The following is a 24,165-nucleotide window of genomic DNA, read 5'->3' on the forward strand; positions in this document are numbered from 1 at the left end:
TGAGTTTTGGTCCATTTTATGATCTTTCTTAAGTGAATCACTTCAGTTGTTAAGTTAGTAACAGTTAGTTGTTAAATGAGTCAGGCTTCCCTACTGACTGCTTGTCAGAAGATTACAAAATGTGATTACATGACCCCAGGACACTGCAACCATCATAAATATGAGTCAATTCACTTGCCAAAACACCTGAATTGTGATCATGTGACCATGGAAATGGTGCAACAGTCTAACTGTGAAAAGCAGTCATAAGTCACTTTTTTCAGTGCCATTGTAACTTCAAATGGTCACTAAACTGTTGGAAGTCGAGACCTACCTGTAATTTATCTAATAAAGTTAAACTATCAGTAATCAAAGTCTATAAACCAGGGGTGAAATTCCACAGGTTCTGACAGGTTCTGGAGAACTGGTAGTGGAAATTTTAAGTAGTTCGGAGAACTGGCAAATACCACCTCTGACTGGCCCCAGAGTAGGTTGGGAATGCAGATTTTGCAATATCCTTTCCCCAGGAGTGGGGAGGGAATAGAGATTTTCCAGATTTTCCAAGATTTTCCCCTGCCACGCCCACAAAGCCAAACCCACAGAACCGGTAGTAAAAAAAATTGGATTTCACCCCTGCTATAAACATAAGAAGTTCTTTGTTGAGTGACCTTGTTTCTTCATTCCTCTCTTATTATGTTCCAGGCCGTTAGTTTACCTGGGTTTGAAAACTTTTTCCCGTTTTGGCATCTGTGAATTCTTAAAGTGTTCAGAATCCACCCTGCGCTCATGGTTCCAAGTGATTGAAGCAAACTACCACTCCTCCAATTCTTACCATAACTCCACTCATGCAGCAGATGTTCTGCATGCTACAGCATTTTTTCTGAGGAAAGAAAGAGTTAAGGTACAGCTTGTGCTGATAATTATCTATTCCTGTTCAAGTATTATTAACATGTTTATTTTATAAGAAAGAAAGATTAGTCAAGAAGCAGTGATTTGAAAATCACAGGAAGGCACGTTTAGATGAAATGCTGAGGAAAAGGCATCCATCTTTGGTAAAATAAAAGATGGAAGTTAGAGAAAAATAAGAGGAAGTTTCAAATGGACAAAAATACCGGACTTCTCCCTACCATGATCAAACAGTTTGAGAATGGGATTGGGCAACAACACAACAAAAGACTTGCCTCTAAGCACCCTAACTGGAAGCCTTTCCCAAATTATAAATTCAGATTTTTTCACTGAATAAGAAAAAAAAAATCACTATAAAACAGCATACCAAGGAAATCCAATCCTGCTTAATTTTTTCAACACCATAGGATTAACTTGGTGCTTCCATCTGCTGTAAGGCAGCTGTGTAGCCAGAGAGGTATGTGATGCATGTACAAAAGAGATGGAGCTTCATCTGTAGCATTATGAAGCTGTTGAAGCTGTTGAAGTGCTGTCCCGGTGTGTGGAAGCCGTACGGGTCTGGATGGGGAGAAACAGGCTCAAGCTTAATCCCTCCAAGACGGAGTGGCTGTGGATGCCGGCACCCCGATTCAGTCAGCTGCAGCCGCGGCTGACTGTTGGAGGCGAGTTATTGGCCCCAAAGAATAGGGTGCGCAACTTAGGTGTCCTCCTGGATGAACGGCTGTCATTTGAAGATCATTTGACAGCCGTCTCCAGGGGGGCCTTCCACCAGGTTCGCCTGGTTCTGCAGTTGCACCCCTTCCTTGATCGGGATGCCTTGTGCACGGTCACTCATGCGCTCGTTACCTCTCGCTTGGATTATTGTAATGCTCTCTACATGGGGCTCCCCTTGAAGTGCACTCGGAGGCTACAGTTAGTCCAGAATGCAGCTGCGCGGGTGATAGAAGGAGCTCCGCGTAGCTCCCATATAACACCGCTCCTGCGCAGACTGCACTGGCTACCTGTGGCCTTTCGAGTGCACTTTAAGGTGTTGGTTACTACCTTTAAAGCGCTCCATGGCTTAGGGCCTGGGTACTTACGGGACCGCCTGCTGTTACCACATGCCTCCCACCGACCCGTACGCTCTCACAGAGAGGGACTTCTCAGGGTGCCGTCCGCCAAGCAATGTCGGCTGGCGGCCCCAGGAAGGTCCTTCTCTGTGGGGCTCCCACCCTCTGGAACGAACTTCCCCCGGGTTTACGCCAAATACCTGACCTTCGGACATTCCGTCGCGAACTGAAGACACATCTTTTTATTTGCGCGGGGCTGGCTTAAATTGATTTTAACAAATTTTTAAATTCTTAGAAATTAATTTTAAATGGGGTTTTTTAGCTTATTATATATTTTACTTCTCAGGCCAATTTTAAAATAAGTTTTTTAACTGCATTTTAAATTTGTATATTGTACCGTCTGTTTTATTCTTGCCTGTACACCGCCCTGAGTCCTTCGGGAGAAGGGCGGTATAGAAATCAAATAAATAAATAAATAAATAAATAAATGTCCACCATTATGTCTTGATTTTTTTTTGTAGCCATCCCCCAGATATGTCTGCAATGTGACTCTGCATTTCATATAATTGAGTCTGCATTTTACTAACTATTGCATTTACAAGAATACGTAAACTAATGAAGAATCACAGGGAAATGTTACTGAAAAGCCATGTATACAGGAATCACGTATACAGGAATCATGAATCATGTATACAGGAATCCCTGATGATTGACACATTTTAACTGATACTTAATTTTTCCTTCTAGGGAAGCCTTGATCATTTAGACCAAGTGGCTGCATTAATAGCGGCAACAATTCATGATGTGGATCATCCAGGACGGACCAACTCTTTTTTGTGCAATGCAGGCAGTGAGCTAGCTGTTCTCTACAATGACACTGCTGTTTTAGAAAGCCATCACACAGCTCTGGCCTTCCAGCTGACAACAAAAGACAACAAGTGCAACATTTTTAAAAATCTCAACAGGTTAGGTTCTTCAAACTTTTTTTGGATTTGAGCCTGGGAATAGGGTTTGGGTCCCTGTACAGACTGTAAATTTAGTCTCTTTCAATAGTCAGTATATGTAATATAGCAAACTGTTGACATTCATGAATATCAGTTCACCAGAATATCCAAATCTGAAAAATGTGATTGCAAATGAAATTCACATTTATATCTCTATCAGAACTCTTTTCGTTGTGCAGATATACTGTTGTTGTTGTTGTTGTTGTTAGCTGTGAAATTGTGTCCGACATGTCAAATTGGCCACGCTCACCCAGGTTTTGTGGCTCCCGGTGTTTTCTTTTCTGTGGGAAATGGGTCCAAATGGCTCTTTGAGTGTTTAAGGTTGCTGACCCCTGCCCTACCCCAAAGGAAGCCTACTGTTGAGTTTGTGACCACCTCAAATGCCTTCTGGCTTTGACCATACCTGCTTTCATGGGCCTCAAAAACTAAAGCCCACTTGTAGTGCAGTCGAATTGTGTGTTTTAGTAACACATAATTGCTGTACTGCAAGGCGATAACTGTACAGTCAAAAATGGATTCACCAATGTTATCCTGATACATGGGAAATCAGGAATCAGTTCTACCAATACCTACTCAGATTGCTATTTCTATTTTCAGAAATCATTATCGAACCCTTCGTCAAGCAATTATTGACATGGTCTTGGCAACAGAAATGACAAAGCACTTTGAGCATGTGAACAAGTTTGTGAACAGCATCATCAAGCCCATGTCCTCAGATGAAAGCAACTCCAACGTAAGCAGCAGACCTTGTGAATAAACCAAAGCATTTTAGTCAGATGTCTTTTCTCAGCTTTGGTAATCTTTCATTCATATGACAGCAGTATTCTAATGGGAACAAGGGTGATTTGCATTTCATTTTCAACCATAAGTGCCCATAATTTTGCCTGAGTATATTCTTCTTTATTTTTATGTTATTTTAATGTTTGTATTTTGAATTATTAATGTAATGCATGCTTCTTCACAATTTGAAGGCTTTATTAAAATGGAAAGACTGAATAACATGGGAATTATTAATAATAATGTTTCAAGGCTTTGTGAACGATACATGAGATCATACAAAATAGCCTTAATCAGTTTAACTCAGGGTAGATTGGAAGATTGGTTCCTGCAAGCAGTTTTTATCTCTTTCTGACTGGCTGTGGTTCTTAAAGAGTTTTCAGTGAGGTGTTGCTAAATAAGGAGTTTACATTTTGGTCCAGGAAATAAGCTGCTGCAATAAAATGTTGCATTGTGCAATGATTCGAAGTTGGTCTACAATTACTTTACCCCCATTTCATCCCGGACAATCCTCATTGAAAAAGAAAAGCAAAACCGGAGCCTTTGGCTTTTAAAGTTCTCTGCATTCAGGTAGCGTTCATTGAATGCTGAAAATGCTCAGCCTAACTTTTTTTAGTTCTTTTGCAAACCATAGTGTTCTCTGATTCTGCTGATCCTTTCTTTTATATGAATGGTGCCATCACTGAATATGTAAATGTAAGCACCCTTAATTGAAGATTGGTATTTGTGGGAATTTAGCAATGTGTATAGATCTAAGATTTTATTTAGAGTAATTCAACACAACATTCTTTTAAATATGTACCTGTTCATATGTAGTAATGAAGGCATAAAAAGACTTCAGGTTTACAGGCAAAATGATAATTTGGGAGAGTTACTTTCATAACTGTATTAATATAAATATCCATGTGGAAAGATTTCTAAAAATATACAAAGGGCAAGAGGAAAAATAGTTTTTACAATATTTTTCTTATTGGAGTCACCTTTATCTACACCAGTAATTCTCAACTTTGGCAAGTTTAAGATCTGCGGACTTCAAGTCCAGAATTCCCAAGCCAGCATACTTAGTTCTTATGCATTAGGTGCTAAATACAAGAGCCCTAGTGGAGCTGTGGTTAAAGTGCAGTATTGCAGGCAAATTCTGCCTACAGCCTGGAGTTTGATCCTGATAGGGCTCAAGGATAACTCAGCCTTCCATCTTTCCGAGGCTGGTAAAATAAGGACCCAGATTGTTAAGGGCTACATACAGTGATGGGATTCAAATAATTTAACAACCGGTTCTCTGCCCTAATGATTTCTTCCAACAAGCAGTTCAGCAAACTGCTCAGAAAGTTAACAACCGATTCTCCCGAAGTGGTGCGAACTGGCTGAATCCCACCACTGGGGGATTCATACATACATGTACATACAAATAATGCTTACATTGTAAACTGCCCAGAGAGTGCTTTACAGCGCTACAGTGCAGTGTGTAAGTCTACATGCTATTGCTATTTCTATACAGTAGAATGAAAATCTATGGCTTTTTATACTTTTGTTTTGATAATATTATAAAATATATTACATTGTTTTTATAATACTTTGCACTTTGTATAATTGAAGCCTTGATCACCAGTTCCAAAACTGGTTTTTTGGAGGGGAGCGGGGTTGGCACATAGGAAATAGACTTAAGTAAAATGAAGAGAAGGAACTTGTATTCTTCACTTCACAATTACTAGTATGGAGACTACTTTATTTATTTATTTATTTATTTATTTATTTAAATTTTTATACCGCCCTTCTCCCGAAGGACTCAGGGCGGTTCACAGCCTGATAAAAAATACAAAATAATACAATATAAATACGATTAAAATATAATTAAAAAACTTATTAAATTGGCCATGATTAAAATTTAGAATAAAACCCATTAAAAACCCATAAGTTTAAAAACTAACCCAGTCCAGCGCAGATGAATAGGTGAGTTTTAAGCTCGCGACGAAAGGTTCGGAGGTCCGGAAGTTGACGGAGTCCTGGGGGGAGTTCGTTCCAGAGGGCGGGAGCCCCCACAGAGAAGGCCCTTCCCCTGGGCGTCGCCAGACGACACTGTCGCGCCGACGGCACCCTGAGTCCCTCTCTGTGAGGCGCACGGGTCGGTGAGAGGTATTCGGTAGCAGCAGGCGGTCCCGTAGATAGCCCGGCCCTATGCCATGGGCGCTTTGAAGGCGTTCACCAACACCTTGAAGCGCACCGGAAGGCCACAGGTAGCCAGTGCAGCCTGCGCAGGATAGGTGTCACGTGGGAGCCACGAGGGCTCCCTCTATCACCAGCGCAGCTGCATTCTGGACTAACTGAAGCCTCGGATGCCCCTCAAGGGAGCCCCATGTAGAGACTGTAAATTTAGTCTCTTTCAATAGTCAGTATATGTAATATAGCAAACTGTTGACATTCATGAATATCAGTTCACCAGAATATCCAAATCTGAAAAATGTGATTGCAAATGAAATTCACATTTATATCTCTATCAGAACTCTTTTCGTTGTGCAGATATACTGTTGTTGTTGTTGTTGTTGTTAGCTGTGAAATTGTGTCCGACATGTCAAATTGGCCACGCTCACCCAGGTTTTGTGTCTCCCGGTGTTTTCTTTTCTGTGGGAAATGGGTCCAAATGGCTCTTTGAGTGTTTAAGGTTGCTGACCCCTGCCCTACCCCAAAGGAAGCCTACTGTTGAGTTTGTGACCACCTCAAATGCCTTCTGGCTTTGACCATACCTGCTTTCATGGGCCTCAAAAACTAAAGCCCACTTGTAGTGCAGTCGAATTGTGTGTTTTAGTAACACATAATTGCTGTACTGCAAGGCGATAACTGTACAGTCAAAAATGGATTCACCAATGTTATCCTGATACATGGGAAATCAGGAATCAGTTCTACCAATACCTACTCAGATTGCTATTTCTATTTTCAGAAATCATTATCGAACCCTTCGTCAAGCAATTATTGACATGGTCTTGGCAACAGAAATGACAAAGCACTTTGAGCATGTGAACAAGTTTGTGAACAGCATCATCAAGCCCATGTCCTCAGATGAAAGCAACTCCAACGTAAGCAGCAGACCTTGTGAATAAACCAAAGCATTTTAGTCAGATGTCTTTTCTCAGCTTTGGTAATCTTTCATTCATATGACAGCAGTATTCTAATGGGAACAAGGGTGATTTGCATTTCATTTTCAACCATAAGTGCCCATAATTTTGCCTGAGTATATTCTTCTTTATTTTTATGTTATTTTAATGTTTGTATTTTGAATTATTAATGTAATGCATGCTTCTTCACAATTTGAAGGCTTTATTAAAATGGAAAGACTGAATAACATGGGAATTATTAATAATAATGTTTCAAGGCTTTGTGAACGATACATGAGATCATACAAAATAGCCTTAATCAGTTTAACTCAGGGTAGATTGGAAGATTGGTTCCTGCAAGCAGTTTTTATCTCTTTCTGACTGGCTGTGGTTCTTAAAGAGTTTTCAGTGAGGTGTTGCTAAATAAGGAGTTTACATTTTGGTCCAGGAAATAAGCTGCTGCAATAAAATGTTGCATTGTGCAATGATTCGAAGTTGGTCTACAATTACTTTACCCCCATTTCATCCCGGACAATCCTCATTGAAAAAGAAAAGCAAAACCGGAGCCTTTGGCTTTTAAAGTTCTCTGCATTCAGGTAGCGTTCATTGAATGCTGAAAATGCTCAGCCTAACTTTTTTTAGTTCTTTTGCAAACCATAGTGTTCTCTGATTCTGCTGATCCTTTCTTTTATATGAATGGTGCCATCACTGAATATGTAAATGTAAGCACCCTTAATTGAAGATTGGTATTTGTGGGAATTTAGCAATGTGTATAGATCTAAGATTTTATTTAGAGTAATTCAACACAACATTCTTTTAAATATGTACCTGTTCATATGTAGTAATGAAGGCATAAAAAGACTTCAGGTTTACAGGCAAAATGATAATTTTATATTCCTATGGATTTGGGAGAGTTACTTTCATAACTGTATTAATATAAATATCCATGTGGAAAGATTTCTAAAAATATACAAAGGGCAAGAGGAAAAATAGTTTTTACAATATTTTTCTTATTGGAGTCACCTTTATCTACACCAGTAATTCTCAACTTTGGCAAGTTTAAGATCTGCGGACTTCAAGTCCAGAATTCCCAAGCCAGCATACTTAGTTCTTATGCATTAGGTGCTAAATACAAGAGCCCTAGTGGAGCTGTGGTTAAAGTGCAGTATTGCAGGCAAATTCTGCCTACAGCCTGGAGTTTGATCCTGATAGGGCTCAAGGATAACTCAGCCTTCCATCTTTCCGAGGCTGGTAAAATAAGGACCCAGATTGTTAAGGGCTACATACAGTGATGGGATTCAAATAATTTAACAACCGGTGCGACCTCTGCCCCCGCCAACACCGTCTGCGTCCGGTCGGAGAGATAGGAGGAGAACCACCGATAAGCGGTGCCTCTCACTCCCAATCCCTCCAGCCGGCGCAGCAGGATACCATGGTCGATGGTATCGAAAGCCGCTGAGAGGTCTAATAGGACCAGGGCAGAGGAACAACCCCTATCCCTGGCCCTCCAGAGATCATCCACCAACGCGACCAAAGCCGTCTCAGTGCTGTAACCGGGCGGGCGGACTGGAGCAGGTCTAGATAGACAGTTTCCTCCAGGTGCAGGGGAAACTGATATGCCACCATACTCTCTACAACCTTCGCAGCGGGTTGGAGACGACGATAATTACCTAAAACAGCGGGTCAGGAAGGCTTCTTGAGGAGGGCCTCACCACCGCCTCTTTCAAGGCGGCCGGAAAGACTCCCTCCACCAAAGAAGCGCTCGTAATCCCTGGAGCCAGCCTCGTGTCACCTCCTGGTGGCCAGCACCAGCCAGGAGGGCACGGGTCCAGTAAACACGTGGTGGCATTCAATCTACCCAGCAACCTGTCCATGTCCTCGGAGCCACAGGGTCAAACTCATCCCAAACAATATCACCAAGACCGCCCTCAGGCGCCCGTCCGAATCGCCACAATTTTGGTCCAGACCGTCCCGAAGCTGAACGATTTTATCGTATAGATAACCGTTAAACTCCTCAGCACGTCCCTGCAACGGGTCATCCCGCTCCCCCTGGTGAAGGGGGGAGCGGGGCACCCGAAACAGGGCAGCTGGGCGGTTATCTGCCGACGCAAAGGGGGAGGGGGGGGAGGAACGCCTCGCTTCCCTCAGTGCCACTAGGGAGGTCTAGTATAGGATCTAACTAGTGTCCGATCAGCCTCTGAACGGCTGGACCTCCAAGAACTCTCTAGGCGTCTTCTCCGGCGTTTCATCCCCCTCAGCTCCTCGGAGAACCAAGGAGCCGGTTGGGATCTGCGCCGGGTCAGAGGCCGCAGAGGCACGACACGGTCTAAAGCCCCAGCCGCAGCCCGTTCCCAGGCTGCGGCCAGTTCCTCTGCCGTGCCGTGCCTCAAAATGAAGCTCTTAAGGGATGCTGTGCTCCTATAAAACAAATCAAATTGTGTTATATTTTGGAGTTTTACACAGCATAATTTCAAATAGGATTTTTTAATTTTTCTATAGTTAAGTTATGAGCCAGTGCATATATAAAAATAAATTGGTTCAATGAAATAAGTGTAGTGTATGCAGCTAATATTCTATTATTAAAAATGCTTCAAGATGTTGTGACACTTGACATAAATGTGTTTATTGTATAGTGAGATAAAGATATACAAGAAATCCGTGGCCAAAGACAGACACATCTAAACAGGAATCCCTCATCTCTATTTTGGTTGATTCATTGTCATCACATTACTATAAATTGAGGTTTACAATATTTCTGTAACAACCTTGAATTCATTAGACTGAATTCTGAGACTACCCAATATTGAGTCAAGTTTCCTGAGGATTGTATAATAACATACCACTCTGCCCCAAAAAGCAATGTAAAATCATAAATGCAGTACATGATTTCAGTTAAAAAATTATTGTACCTTCTGATAAATCTAAGTAAGAAAGCAACTTCTTCGCCTTGCTCAAATCTACTAAATTCCAGCCAACCCACCAAGCAACTATGTAGTTTTCCTTATAGTGCATACTTACAGAGTATTATGTTAACATCATATAGTGACTTGAGAGGTAATGCCAACTGACACTATGAATAATCATTTTCCAGAATGATAGTGGTGATTGTGAATATACAAACAGTCTCAAGAACTTTCCAGATAACCAAACATTGATCAAACGCATGATGATAAAATGTGCAGATGTTGCAAATCCATGTCGTCCCCTAGAATTGTGTATTGAATGGGCTGGGAGAATTTCTGAAGAATATTTTGCCCAGGTATGAATTTACTGTTGTTAGAAAATCAAAGAAATGCTTTAGGTTATCATTCTGAAATCTAATGCTTCTGTATGAAAATCTTAATGTAATAATTTTATTTGCTTTACTAAACAACTATTTCCCATTCCTCAATAATTTTTAATTTAATTCCATTTGTATGGTGCCCTGCTTACATATTTGACTTTGGGTGATTAACATGTTAAAATGGACAATCTGCTTCTCAATCGTCTTGTAAGAGATAGACAGTTAGCGTAGTTTGATTAAAGCAGATAATGATTTAACGTTTCCCCTTATAAAAAGTAGGACAATAGATCTAGTTTCATTTAGGATTACATTTTCAGTTGCCAACAAACATAGTTTTGTTCATTGATTTATATAAGTTGTCATTGCTAGATCAATTTGAGCCCAATAATTAATTATAAAACAGACTACTGATCTACTTTTGTAATTTTCATCCTGGTTGTAAAGTTGAAAAATTCCCCCCACAGACTGATGAAGAGAAGAAGCAGGGCCTACCAGTTGTGATGCCCGTATTTGATCGAAATACCTGCAGCATCCCTAAGTCTCAGATATCCTTCATTGACTACTTTATAATGGACATGTTTGATGCTTGGGATGGTAAGAATTTTCATTTTTCCTCTTCCCTTTTGAGCAATGCATTTTTTATTGTTTTGCCAAGTGATCCAACAGATCTTATCCATTAAAGGATATCCTTGTCCTTTCCGTTATTTAGAGCCTGAAGGTTGTTCCCTAGCCAGACACAGTTGTTCTGGCAAGAGAATATGGGGGTGGGGAAGGGGAACTCTTCCCATTGATAATTTTTTATTTTATTTGTCAAGAATGTATTAGGTACTATATATAAGTATAAGCATGAATTGAATACATAAAATAGATGCGAATAGAGGAAACATGAAGACAGGGATGGTAGGCATGCTGGTACTCTTATGCACGCCCCTTAAAAAAAGCTTCTGAAAAAAAGCTTAAGAGTTTCATGCTGCTTAAAGTTATTTTAAGACTTTTTAAAAGGCTAGCCTGGAGAGAGATTATATTTAAGTGACAGCTGCATGGGATTTAACAATTCTACAACTCTTAATTCTACAGCTGTTTGTTTTTTAAATCTGGCAGAAGCACTGAGTTAGTGTAAAGGGAAAATGAAACTATAAAATATCAGTAGGAAAAACTGCATGGTTTCCCATATAATATAAGTGCGAGATGAAAACCAGTTCAATAAGGATTGGTCATGCTCAGGGGCCACGGAACTCTGATAATTGGCAAGAACAATAGCAGTAGCAATTAGACTTATATAGTGCTTCATAGTGCTTTTACAACCCTCTCTAAGTGGTTTACAGAGTCAGCCTATTGCCCCCAACAATCTGGGTCCTCATTTTATCCACCTGGGAAGGATGGAAGGCTGAGTCAATCTTGAGCCAGTGAGATTTGAACTGCCAAACTACAGCTAGCAGTCAGCTGGATAGCCGTGGTACTGCATTCTAGCCACTGTGCCACGTCGGCTCTATATGTTAAAAGCTGTGATTTACAGCAAGAGTTCATTGTTGGACGAGTCTGAAATTAACTCAGTGGATTTGCATCTCCCATAAATGAATTGGAATGTAATTATATGAATCAGAATTCTCAAAATTTCACAAAGTTTAAATATACATTTTCATGTATTTTTAAAAATGAATTTAAGTCAGATGCATGATGGAATAAATTTGTTAATGAACATGTGCAAAAAAGGTATTAAGTTCTAAACTGGAAATGATATCCCACATTCTGTTGTAAGCTGTACTTGGGGGAGGAAAAACTTTGAAGAGAGGGGCTAAGTTACCTGGTTGTGCTACTGCTAGGCATATAAAATGATTCTTTGTAGAATGCTAACAATTGATCCTAAATATACAAAGGCTGAAAGAATGCAGAAATTGTTCATGCTTTTAAAACAAGTATGGCATTGCTTCCCCCACCCCACCCTTCTGTATCTCTCAGCATTTGCATATCTACCTGGTCTGATGCAACACCTAGCAAATAACTACAAATACTGGAAAAAATTAGATGAATCAAAGTGTAGGAGCCTTCGTCTCCCTTCAGAGAATAATCCTGGAAGCTGAAGAGAAGAGAAGAAAAATCATAGCCTACCATGTACACTGTGAACCATATACTGGTATGGACCCAAGAAGGGTTGAATTTCCTTCACAATGAAGTAACCAACTGGGAAATGCAGAGAAAAATATTGTTTCTCAATTTTAAATAGTTCAAAATTCTATAAAACTGTGGGCTTTTTTTGAAATAAAGGACACACTTTAAAGACAAGAAATGGTTTATAAACGCTATCCTGTTTTTTTGTGGAATAACAGATCCTTTTAAGGGTAGTTTTATAAAATGGTTGTAGTTTGTCAAATGAAATTTAATTTATTAGCCAAAATCAATTATATACATAAAATATAAAGCAAGAAAAAGTAGCTTCTTTGAAAAAAATTATGAACAATAATTTAAAGTTTATTTTACAAAAGCCTTGTTCATAGCAAGTATTATATTATACACTGGTCACTTTTTTGACCCTGAGAGCAACCGATTTGAATTCATCCATAGAGACCCTAATATCTCAAACATGGTGATATCTCATTTCCCACTGTATCTACTTCCAGGATCTACTGCAGATCTCTGGGTTTCCTCCTGCCACAGCCATGGGAGACAGAGGTCTACCTTCAGATAGCTAGTCAATCTTATAAGGACCCACTTGCTTGCTTGCTTTCAATTAGTAGAGCAAAAAAGCATATGTGTCGACCCCACTGAATGAGAAATCGTTTCTTTTTTTTTGTTTACATTTATACCCCGCCCTTCTCCGAAGACTCAGGGCGGCTTGCAATGTATAAGGCAATTCTTGATGTAATTGCTGATCTGTCAGACTTCGTTCTCATTTATACATTCATGATTATTGTGATTCAAGCCTGTCTATGCGTGGAGCCCTCCTCCCTATGCACGTTTCCCAGCAGATTTCATTATCAGGGGTAAGTTTGTATGCACAGAGATAGCTCCCTCACTGGCTCTTTGTTACATTGAGGACTTGCTGTACACTGTGATTTTTACACACAAGAAATCCTTGTATGTGTTTTGCTTGTTAACTAATCTTTTAGAAAGTTGTAATTGATATAAATTCACAAATTAAACAAGCCCATCGTTTTCTCTGCCTTTTAATAGGTAACATCAGCCATATATGAAAGTCTAGACAAGTAGTAAAATGAACAACTAGCACTCCATCTTAAAACATTTCTTTGCATTTGCCACAGTATGTCATGCTCTATGATGCTGTACAGTTCCAGATTTCATCTATATGCTTAGAAGAGGAATTGCTGGGACAGATCCTATGAGCAGAAAGTGACAGATGCTTTATATACATGAACCATAAATAAAACAAATCCTGCTTATATATTATATAATATATGAGCCATATTAATAGAAAATCTCCAGAATTGACACCCATACAAAGACCTCCAACCCTCTTTCTTAGAGAAGGGAAATGGATGCTCATCCCTCTATGAGGGATAGGAAACCCCAGTGCCTTGATGTCCTGGATTGCAGCCATAGCAATTACTCTAAAGGTCTTAGTGTTAAGAATATAAGCCACTTACCATATATGATGAATGCTAAAACCTCTAATATTAAAACTATGTACCGTATATACTCGAATATAAGCCGATCCGAGTATAAGCCGAGGTCCCCAATTTTACCCCAAAAAACTGGGGTAAACTGGGGACTCGAGTATAAGCCGAGGGAGGGAAATGGGGCAGCTACGGTCAGGAAAGCCTCCTCCTCAGCCGAGAAGGCTGGCGGCCCGCCTCTCACTGCACCGGCAGGGCTTCCGCTAATGCAAAAGCCCGCCAAGTTTGCACCATCCGTATAATGTGAAAAAGAAGAAAAAAACTCGAGATAAGTCAGCACAAAAACGTGCTGAAAAACTAAACTAAAATAATATAGCCCTAATGATGTGGTTCATGTACTGAATATAACTTTCTCATTCAAGTATGAAGTTTTTACATTAGATGCCAAAGCACAAATATTTTTACATTTACTTTAAACATAGTGGAACTGTGATGGGGCTTGCACTGGACAATGAATGAAATCTGTGCTTTTACACAACTGCCATTGATTTAAATTGAGATCATACAGGAGCTATTCCTAACAAATTGAAGTATTTTTTAAATTACCCTGACTTCTAGTTTTCATTAAAATAGAAGCATTCTTTAAATAAGCTCATGAGCTTAGACAATCTTCACTTACTTGGTCATTACTCAGATATTATTCTGCTTAATTAATAATATTGTGCTTTATAAGCTCTTGAAAAATTGACATTTAATGTAGAGTAGTATACTGCCCATCAAAAAGGACTCTAATTCTCTTCTGTATAGTCAGAGAAAATAAAACAGGTGAACTGAAAAATGACAATGATTGTAGCTTAAAGAATGTGCCAACATTTTTCAATGTTTTGTATCAAGTTATGTAAAATTGCATTATACTCTCATAATTCCCATGCTGAGAAATGTACAAAAACTATATTTTTGTTAAAAATGTAATAGGATCTAACTTTGGTTGCTATGTATTAAAGTGCTACATTGTGTTTAAAAATTTTGCATTTCCTGCAGAATTCATCATTGCTATTATGTATTTCTATCAAAGCCTATATCTAACTAAATTTTAATTAACTTTTATTCATATTGCCTTACTTGCCATTTTATTTGGAATGGATTTGACCAGGAGGAGAACCCTTCCCTTTTCCAATTGCTTCAGCAAAAAATTGGCAGGGGATATTGTCCAAAACAGTGAAATGTGTTGGAAGTAATAAAGGCCCCTTTTCTCCGTGTGTGTGTGTGTGTGTGTGTGTGTGTGTGTGCGCGCGTGCGTGTGTGGAAGAGGAATAGAAGATCATATTTTGCTTTCACTGGGAGTGTTTTGTATTAGCCCTGCTCAAGAGCTGCTCTCGCTTGTGAAATAAAAATTGAATTCAAATCTTTATATACATGCCCAAATTTTATTTTTCCTCATGTACACTATTCAGTTTTTCAATCATAAAATAATAAGCAATGAAGACAACAATACTGTAAAATATGCCTCATATAACAAAAGCCTCGACTTTCAAGAATCCTCCACTTGTGTGTTTACTTGCAGGTCTTTGTTAGCAAAGAATTTTGACATGCAGAATTCCTCAACAGAGCTGGCTTTGAACCTGTATGTTTCAGCATACTTCTACTGATTTGCACACTAATTTTCTTTGCTCACAAATTGTCCTATGTAATGTAGACTTTGAAGAACAAATACAGACTACACTGTTTTGTCAAAACAGTTGAGGTGGTAAATCATTCAGTGAAATTCTTTGCCTAAAACGTTTATTTTGTACACTGTCAGAATCTTGGTGTATTTATCTGGTGAAAAATCCAAAATTTGGCAATGTCCCTGATTAAGGCATTGTGGGCAAAACAGAACGGTCTGTGTACCAAAATTCAGTTTCTGTGTAGAAACTAACAGTGCTGGGTCCTCATTCATCTAAATATATGGCAAATTCAGTAAGAAAAAACACCTCTTAAATATATTTTTTAGAACAAACAAAATAATATAAACATCCTATTTGTATTTTATACATTACTTCATCTCAGACCTTAAGTGCAAATCTTCAATTTGTTCCAACTTATGAAATAATATTAAGCTGCGCAGTCTTGACTCTCGTTCTCCATCTTTCCATAGAATAATAAGATGATCAGCAGAGCATGTTGCTAGGCCGTGCTCACCAAAATAAAGGAACATCTGCAATTAAAAACCATCAAAATAACGTACTCAACTATCAGATGTCAGAAACATTCCTAATAAATAAAATTAGTCAAACAAGTATTTTTACAAAATTGTACATGTTCATTACAATAGTAGTAAAGTAATGAATAGTAATGAACATATTCAAGATTTATCTTCAGAACATCCAGGCAAATTAACAATGGTAAAAAAAAACAATTCAGAACAGCTATAAATAATAAAATGATAATTCCAAAAGTGAACATAAAGGTCAAGATCTAAAAAGTGATTTGAGATATATTATTAAAAGACTTGATTACACTGCATGAGGTTTGTAGCCTCATTGTACAAGACAGTACAAACATTACCCTATCCTAATAGGCCTTCATTTATTTCATAAAAAAATAAGTCCAAAATGTCATATGAAGTAGCTAGCAAATTACCAAAATGCAATCAAATTACATCAGTATGCCCACATCTTTATGTGAAAAAGACAATGGTATATACTTATTCCATCTTTGATATAATGTTATGTAAATAGCATTGTGTGAAATTATTGTTTCCATTTTTATTAAATCTATATGTATTTTTTAGTTCAAATATACTAAATCTGCATGATAAAAGCATCATTTAACAATAAAGTGTTAAATAAAATGCAAAGAATGGTAATAATTTAGTATCTGAGAATTCTGGGCAAGCAGAATATCAAATGAATAAACATATAGCAAATTTCAGTGTAACTAAATATAGACAAATAGCTGAAGACAGAGTGGTATCAATCCACAAAGTGATACTGTGGGCATAAATAGGTGAGTTTTGTTAAAATAATATACAGGTAGTCCTCGTTTAGTGACTATTCAAAGTTACAATAGCACTGAAGTGATTTATGTCCATTTTTTACAGTTATGACCTTTGCAGCATTCCATGATCATGTGATCAAAATTTGGAAACTTGACAGCAGGTTCATATTTAGGACCGTTGCAGCATCCTGGGCTCACCTTTTACGACCTTCTGACAAGCAAAGTCAAAGGGGAAGCCAGATTCACTTAAAAACTGGGTTACTAACTTATCAACTGCAGTGATTCCCTGAACAACTGTGGCAAGAAAGGTCGTAAAATGGGGTAAAACTCCAGGCTGTGGAGCAGAATCGACCTGCAATACTGCATTTTAAAATGATCATGTAATTTCATACATAGTTATCAAACATTTTCCTACACCAATGCAAGTAATAAGATAAAATGTTCTTAGGACCAAAAAAAATTCCCAAGGATGAAACAGCCAAAGGCAAGGTAACAGTTATCTTAAAAAGTAGCCACTATACAAAAGCAACTTCTATTATCTGCTGTTCTAGATCCAACAAACCTGCACAGCTGCAGAGTGTCCAATCAGATCCCCAGTAAGGTCAAGGGAAAAAATAGTAGCACACTCTGGCGCTTTTTTAGCTATGTGATTTACTTGTTTGTTTGTCCTACCAAATCCCCAGATATTGAAAAAACCTGGAATATAAAGAAAAGGGTTTTTTTTAAAAAAAGGAGTTGTTTATCTAGCCACCAAAACATTGTTCTGTTTGTTCACGCCCAAAATCTGATAATCAAAAACTTTGTTGAATTAGCACTTCTTTTATTTGCATCCATTCTTGCTATTGCCTAGATATAGAGGGGGAGTTGTCAGCCACTGAAGACTAAATTTCACTTCAAAATATTATGTAATCATAATCATGTTATATGTAAGAACAAAAATGTCTAATTCAGATCACATAGTTTGGAATAAGCTAAATAATTAAATGTTACCATTTATTGTGAACAATAGACCCAATGTTGATTGAAATCAGTTATAAATATTACCAACTATTTACATTAAACAATATACATTTTTGAGCCATAAAATATGCAGCCACAATAAATAGATAAAAATGTAGCTAAGACAATCTGGCCATTGTACTTTAATTTACTATCTGTGTCCTTAGTTCAATAGCCAGTGCCAGAGCCTTCTGAAGAGTCATGTCATAACTTCAGGGCAAGACGCTGAGGTAATTATAGTTACCTCAACCTATATAATTATACCTTTATAATTATAGTTATATCAACCTTAGTTTTTATATAAACCTTGACTTATTACATAAACCTTGACTTGGTTTTTTTTGTAAAGGCCAGATTAATTTTCACTAACTCCACCACTTTGCTGTTGCAATGGCAGAGTCCTCTTGCAAAAGGTATTCCACTCAAATCTATGTTTCAGTCAGTGAGGAAAAAGCATTTAACCTAGCTTGTTAAAACAACCTGATATTTGCTATTATTGTTGTTGTTATTATTATTTCTAAATAAGGGGCTATCTGAAAGGCATAGTTAAATGTGTAGCTGGAAGGCAGATTTATGGTATATCTGAATACCAGTGCCTCACTAATGTGGGACATTTTTGGAACTAAAGAACTTGCTTGACAGTTCCAGTAATAACTTGCATTGGCACTTTTAAATAGATTGATTTTGACTACTTTTAACAGAAAAACAGAATAACAGAATTGGAAGGGACCTTGGAGGTCTTCCAGTCCAACCCCAGCACACATAGAAGATCTAAATGGTTGTCCAATATCCTTTTTAAAAATTTCTAGTGTTGGAGCATTTACAACTTCTGGAGGCAAGTCATTCCACTGATTACCGGTAATTGTTCTAATTGTCTACTTGGTTCTAGGTTAGTTATCTCCTTGATTAGTTTCCATCCATTTCTTCTTGCCCTACCTTCAGGTGCTTTAGAATAGGTTGGTCTTTTCTTCTTTATGCCAGCCCCTTAGATATTGGAACAGTGCTATCATGATTATAAAAAGGACCACTTATTCTCCATATAGCAATACACAAACGTGACTTTTCTTCAATATTGGTATACACCCTTTTGGCTGAAACAACCATACCTCTAATTCATTTAGCTATTCTTTAAATGTAACCAATTACATAAAATTATATAAAATGTATTCTTGACATTCCAAGACAATCTATGAGAAAAGCCACACCATCACAACCTACTGTAACTTATTTTTATTCAAGGCTATAATATGGCAATATATTTCTTATTCAGAAGGAATAATTCTACTTTACCCATAAAGTGGCTCTAGGATTAAATGCAATTCTTAAGATGAGAAATATTGCTCCATTTAGAGAATGTGTGCTTTTCTACTAAAGGCAATACATGCATTTTACTTTTTTCCTAAAATGAAAATAAAATATTGCCTAGATTCAAATTAAAAATGATCTGCTTTACTTTCAGAATTTTCACAAATACTACTAATAACAAAAGGACAGAAGAACATCTTTACTATTATAAATGGGACTCTGAAGTAGATAAGCTATGGCTGATCACACTCATTTTTATACAATTAATCTTATTTTTTTGTATACAGACCTGATGGAACAGGTTCAGCTGTAAGATGTTGTTTTTCATGTAATTCCCACATACGAACACTACCATCTTCTGAACAAGATATTAATTTTCTATAAGAATAAATCAAATAGTTGTGAAGAAGCATATTTGCACAACTCTACAAAATCAGTTGACACTAATTTTTTTAAAAGTGGCATTTATCTCTAGAATTGTTTTTATTGATTTACCTACGCAATTTGCTATTTTATCAACCAGTCTAGGCAACTTATAACCAATCATGGTTTTAAAAAAACATGTACAATTAAGGCTAAAACAAGTGGTTTCATCACAAATGAGATAATCCAATTTAAACCAGAATGGAAGAGGGAAAAACATACCTATAGAAGATTCTATGATAGGTTTTGCTTGTCCTCCGTGGAGCTATGCTATCTCAAAGAATAACATCTAGGATTCTCACAGAGCTGAGATTTTTGTTTCTTTGTTAATACTTTTTTTAAAAAATATTTTAAATTTAAAAAGAAGTTTTTTGGGCTAAAGATTAGGTTGCCTGCACACAGACTATGATAGAATTCAATGTAAGGAAAGTTTAAGGGAGAAAATGCATAAATATTAAGTATGTCCCTGATCATCTTTCTGAAAATAAAGAATGCATGAAATATGCAAAGTAAATTGTACCTGTTGGGAATGTTGGTAATATGCAGGACAGTGGAATCATGAGCAGTTTTCTGGAAGGCAATCACACGTTTCATCTGAAGGTTATATACATAGATGCCTTTGCCAACAGCAGCAAAAACACACTGGAAAAAATAAATCAGTAAGACATCTTAACAAAAGGTATCTATTTTATGTAAGAGGTTTCCAATTATTTCTAATTAAGTCAAATATGTAAGAAGGGAAGAACTATGCACATCCTGATTTATGACTACTATATTTATTAAAATATATTAGACTTCAGTTTATATTCATAATATAATTGCCCCCACCCACGTCGGGGGAAGCACACTGGATCTGATTTTTGTCTCTGGACAGTGGTTGAGTGGTCTGGAAGTACGAGAATTAGCCATTGAACCTCTGTCATGGTCAGACCACTCCCTCCTTCGTCTGGACTTTCGGACCGCTGCTCCTCACCGCAGGGAGACGGGACCAATACGCTGGTTCCGTCCCAGGCGACTGATGGACCCGGAGAGGTTCCTGATGGAGCTTGGGCCGCTCCCTGGCGATCTGGCCCACGGCTCGGCCGAGGAGCTTGTTGCGGCCTGGGATCAGGCCGCGGTGGGTGCCTTGGACCGTGTCGTGCCTTTGCGGCGTCTGACCCGGCGTAGATCTCAACCAGCTCCTTGGTTCTCCGAGGAGCTGAGGGAGGTGAAACGCTGGAGAAGACGCCTAGAGAGCGCGTGGAGGTCCGGCCGTTCCGAAGCTGACCGAATACTAGTTAGGTCTTTTACTCAGACCTATCTAGTGGCATTGAGGGAGGCCAAGCGGGCCTATGTTTCTACCCTCATTGCGTCAGCAGAGAACCGCCCAGCCGCCCTGTTTAGGGTGACTCGCTCCCTCCTTAACCAGGAGGGTTGCGATGACCCCTTACAGCAGGGGTGTCCAAACTATGGCCCGCGGGCCAACTGCGGCCCGCGGGTCAGTTTTTATTGGCCCTCAGCAAATTCTAAAAGTATAATGAATATGGCCCTTTTGGGCCACCTCCCGGTGCTTGCCCAGTGGTTCGCTGCGAGGCTCGCGGCTCCTCCCCATGGGCGGGGAATAATGAAGGGAGGGGGCGGAGGAGGCGGCGGCAAGCGGAAAGAGGCTGCTGGCCGTCCCCGACCCCAGGAGTTGTACTCTCGCCTTCCCCGGGCCGCCTGGTGAGCTCCTCGCGCCTCCACCCCTTGGGCAGGGAATAACGAAGGGAGGGGGCGGAGGAGGCGGCGGCAAGCGGGAAAGAGGCTGCTGGCCATTCCCGACCCCAGGAGTTGTACTCTCGCCTTCCCCGGGCCGCCTGGTGAGCTCCTCGCGCCTCCACCCCTTGGGCAGGGAATAACGAAGGGAGGGGGCGGAGGAGGCGGCGGCAAGCGGGAAAGAGGCTGCTGGCCGTTCCCGACCCCAGGAGTTGTACTCTCGCCTTCCCCGGGCCGCCTGGTGAGCTCCTCGCGCCTCCACCCCTTGGGCAGGGAATAACGAAGGGAGGGGAGGAGGCGGCGGCAAGCGGGAAAGAGGCTGCTGGCCGTTCCCGACCCCAGGAGTTGTACTCTCGCCTTCCCCGGGCCGCCTGGTGAGCTCCTCGCGCCTCCACCCCTTGGGCAGGGAATAACGAAGGGAGGGGGCGGAGGAGGCGGCGGCAAGCGGGAAAGAGGCTGCTGGCCGTTCCCGACCCCAGGAGTTGTACTCTCGCCTTCCCCGGGCCGCCTGGTGAGCTCCTCGCCTCCACCCCTTGGGCAGGGAATAACGAAGGGAGGGGGCGGAGGAGGCGGCAAGCGGAAAGAGGCTGCTGGCCGTGCCCGACCCCAGGAGTTGTACTCGCCTTCCCGGGCCGCCTGGTGAGGCTCCTCGCGCCTCCACCCCTTGGGCAGGGAATAACGAAGGGAGGGGGCGGAGGAGGTGGCGGCGAGCGGGAAAGAGGCTGCTGGCCGTGCCCGACCCCAGGAGTTGTACCCTCGCCTTCCCCGGGCCGCCTGGTGAGGCTCCTCGCGCCTCCACCCCTTGGGCAGGGAATAACGAAGGGAGTTTCAAGTTCATACCAAATACAAAACAAAAGCCAAGATCAGGGGTGTCCAAACTTGGTCTCTTTAAGACTTGTGGACTTCAATTCCCAGAGTTCCCCACCCAGGTTTTCTGGCTGAGGACTCTGGGAGTTGAAGTCCACAAGTCTTAAGGGACCAAGTTTGACACCCTGGCCAAGATGAATGAATATGAAACATTTTCCCCCCTTAAATGAAGATGATATCCACATATTGTTGCTTTTTAGTAGACTGACTGTATCCATCTGTATTGTAATGTCCCAGGTTTTCAGGCCTCTGATATAGTCCTAAATATTTACCACGAGTCACCAGAAATGGCAGCACCGAAGAAACGCAAGATAGCAAGTGAGTGTAGAAGATTTCAAACACGGTGGGAAAATGAATATTTCTTTAAAGAAATCAACGGAAAGTGTGTCTGTTTGATTTGCAATGAAGATGTTGCCGTGATGAAAGAGTATAATGTCCGTCGGCACTATGAGACCAAGCATCAGAGCTACGCATCGTACACAGGTGCCAAACGAGCACAGAAATTCAAGCAAATGGCAGCTAGCCTGCAAGCTCAACAACAGTTTTTATTTCGTGCTAACAAAATACAGGAAAACGCCACAGCAGCAAGCTATGAAGTCGCAAAACTTATTGCCCAGCATGGCAAACCGTTCTCAGACGGTGATTTCATAAAGCAGCGCCTCATCAAAGTCACAGAAGTAATGTGCCCGGAAAAAGTGCAGGATTTCAACAACGTGACCTTATCCAGAAATACAGTGGTGCGGAGAATCGAGGACTTGTCAGCTAACCTGAAACTTCAGCTGAGAGAGAAAGCTTGTGCTTTTGATTTTTACTCGATAGCATGCGATGAGAGCACAGACGCCACAGACACCGCACAGCTTTTAATTTTTTTGCGGGGAGTCAATGATAATTTTTGCTGTACGGAGGAGCTGCTTGATATGATGAGCCTAAAAGGCACAACGACAGGTGGAAATATTTTTGACGCTGTGTCAGAGGCAGTTGAAAAGATGGGGCTTAAATGGGACAAGCTCTGTGGAGTAACAACGGATGGAGCTCCGGCCATGACGGGTGAGCGCAAAGGAATGGCATCCATGGTGTGCGTCAAGGTAAAAGAGAGCGGAGGTGAGGCTGTTAGGATGCACTGTATAATCCACCAAGAAGCACTGTGTGCCAAGACTGTGCAGCTGGGCGATGTGATGAACACTGTTGTAAAAACTGTCAACATAATTCGAGCTAGAGGACTGTACCACAGGGAATTTCAAGCTTTCTTATCTGACATGGATGCTGAATACGGGGATGTACTCTACCACTCTGATGTGCGCTGGCTCAGCCGTGGCTCTGTGCTGCAGCGGTTTTATTCGCTGAGATCAGAAATCGACAATTTTTTGAAAGAGAAGGACCGACCTCTTCATGAACTGAGTGACCCTCTGTGGCTGGCAGACCTGGCATTTTTAGTTGATCTTACTCATCATCTGAATACACTGAACAAGAACCTACAAGGTAAAGAACAGCTGGTATCACACCTGTATGCGCACATGAAAGCCTTCTGTGTAAAGCTCCGCCTGTTTGAGACACAACTACGAAGCTTTAATGCTGTACACTTCCCTGCGCTGTCTGAAATCAAGTCTGCTTTTCCAAAGGCAGACCTTTCTGCTAAAAAGGAGAAATATGTTTCTGTAATTACATCTCTCGTGACAGAATTCAACCAGCGTTTTCAAGATTTTTCTGTCATTGAAAAACAAATCAAGCTGTTCTCGACCCCCTTCCTGGTGGATGCAGAAGAAGTGGAGGAGAGTCTGCAGTTAGAACTGATTGAAATGCAATGTGATGATTCTCTGAAGAGTCAACATCAGCTTCTCTCCTCCTGACTTCTATCAGATTTTGGATCATGCCAAGTTTCCTCTGATGAGACGCCATGCAAAAAGAATGATGAGCCTGTTCGGCTCAACATACATATGTGAACAAACATTTTCTCTGTTAAATCAGAACAAAAGCAGACTGAGATCCAGAATGACTGATAGCCATCTCTGTGAAGTCCTTCGTGTCTCAACCACCAAACTTTCTCCTGACATCCCAGCCATCCTTCAATCCAAAGGACAGCATCACTGCTCCCACTGAGAGCAATGTTCTTCACATTATAGGCGAGTTAGAAATACACACAGTAGTCATGTGTCAATATGTCACCTCTTGTGTGTGGCCCGGGCCACACATGAATTTACT

At 40.3% G+C, this 24,165-nt stretch overlaps 2 protein-coding genes across 2 annotated transcripts in view; one reads left to right on the top strand and one right to left on the bottom strand.

Annotated features, from left to right (window-relative positions):
• The window catches only part of PDE8B (phosphodiesterase 8B), a 72,614-nt gene extending 59,262 nt beyond the window's left edge, over nucleotides 1-13,352 (top strand). Inside the window, exons 17-22 of the mRNA XM_058170045.1 lie at nucleotides 682-880; nucleotides 2,682-2,899; nucleotides 3,536-3,671; nucleotides 9,896-10,063; nucleotides 10,552-10,681; nucleotides 12,047-13,352. Coding sequence (XP_058026028.1) covers nucleotides 682-880; nucleotides 2,682-2,899; nucleotides 3,536-3,671; nucleotides 9,896-10,063; nucleotides 10,552-10,681; nucleotides 12,047-12,168 — 973 coding nt within the window. The 3' untranslated portion in view covers nucleotides 12,169-13,352. The remainder of the gene's footprint in view (nucleotides 1-681; nucleotides 881-2,681; nucleotides 2,900-3,535; nucleotides 3,672-9,895; nucleotides 10,064-10,551; nucleotides 10,682-12,046) is intronic.
• A 1,714-nt stretch (nucleotides 13,353-15,066) lies between these two features.
• Nucleotides 15,067-24,165, bottom strand: part of WDR41 (WD repeat domain 41) — a 35,043-nt gene continuing 25,944 nt past the window's right edge. The window contains exons 12-13 of the mRNA XM_058170046.1: nucleotides 17,201-17,334; nucleotides 15,067-15,856 (exon numbers count right to left, since the gene is read on the bottom strand). Coding sequence (XP_058026029.1) covers nucleotides 15,695-15,856; nucleotides 17,201-17,334 — 296 coding nt within the window. The 3' untranslated portion in view covers nucleotides 15,067-15,694. The remainder of the gene's footprint in view (nucleotides 15,857-17,200; nucleotides 17,335-24,165) is intronic.

The sequence above is a fragment of the Ahaetulla prasina genome, chromosome 2 (assembly GCF_028640845.1).
Source record: "Ahaetulla prasina isolate Xishuangbanna chromosome 2, ASM2864084v1, whole genome shotgun sequence".
Classification (NCBI taxonomy): Eukaryota; Metazoa; Chordata; class Lepidosauria; order Squamata; family Colubridae; genus Ahaetulla; species Ahaetulla prasina.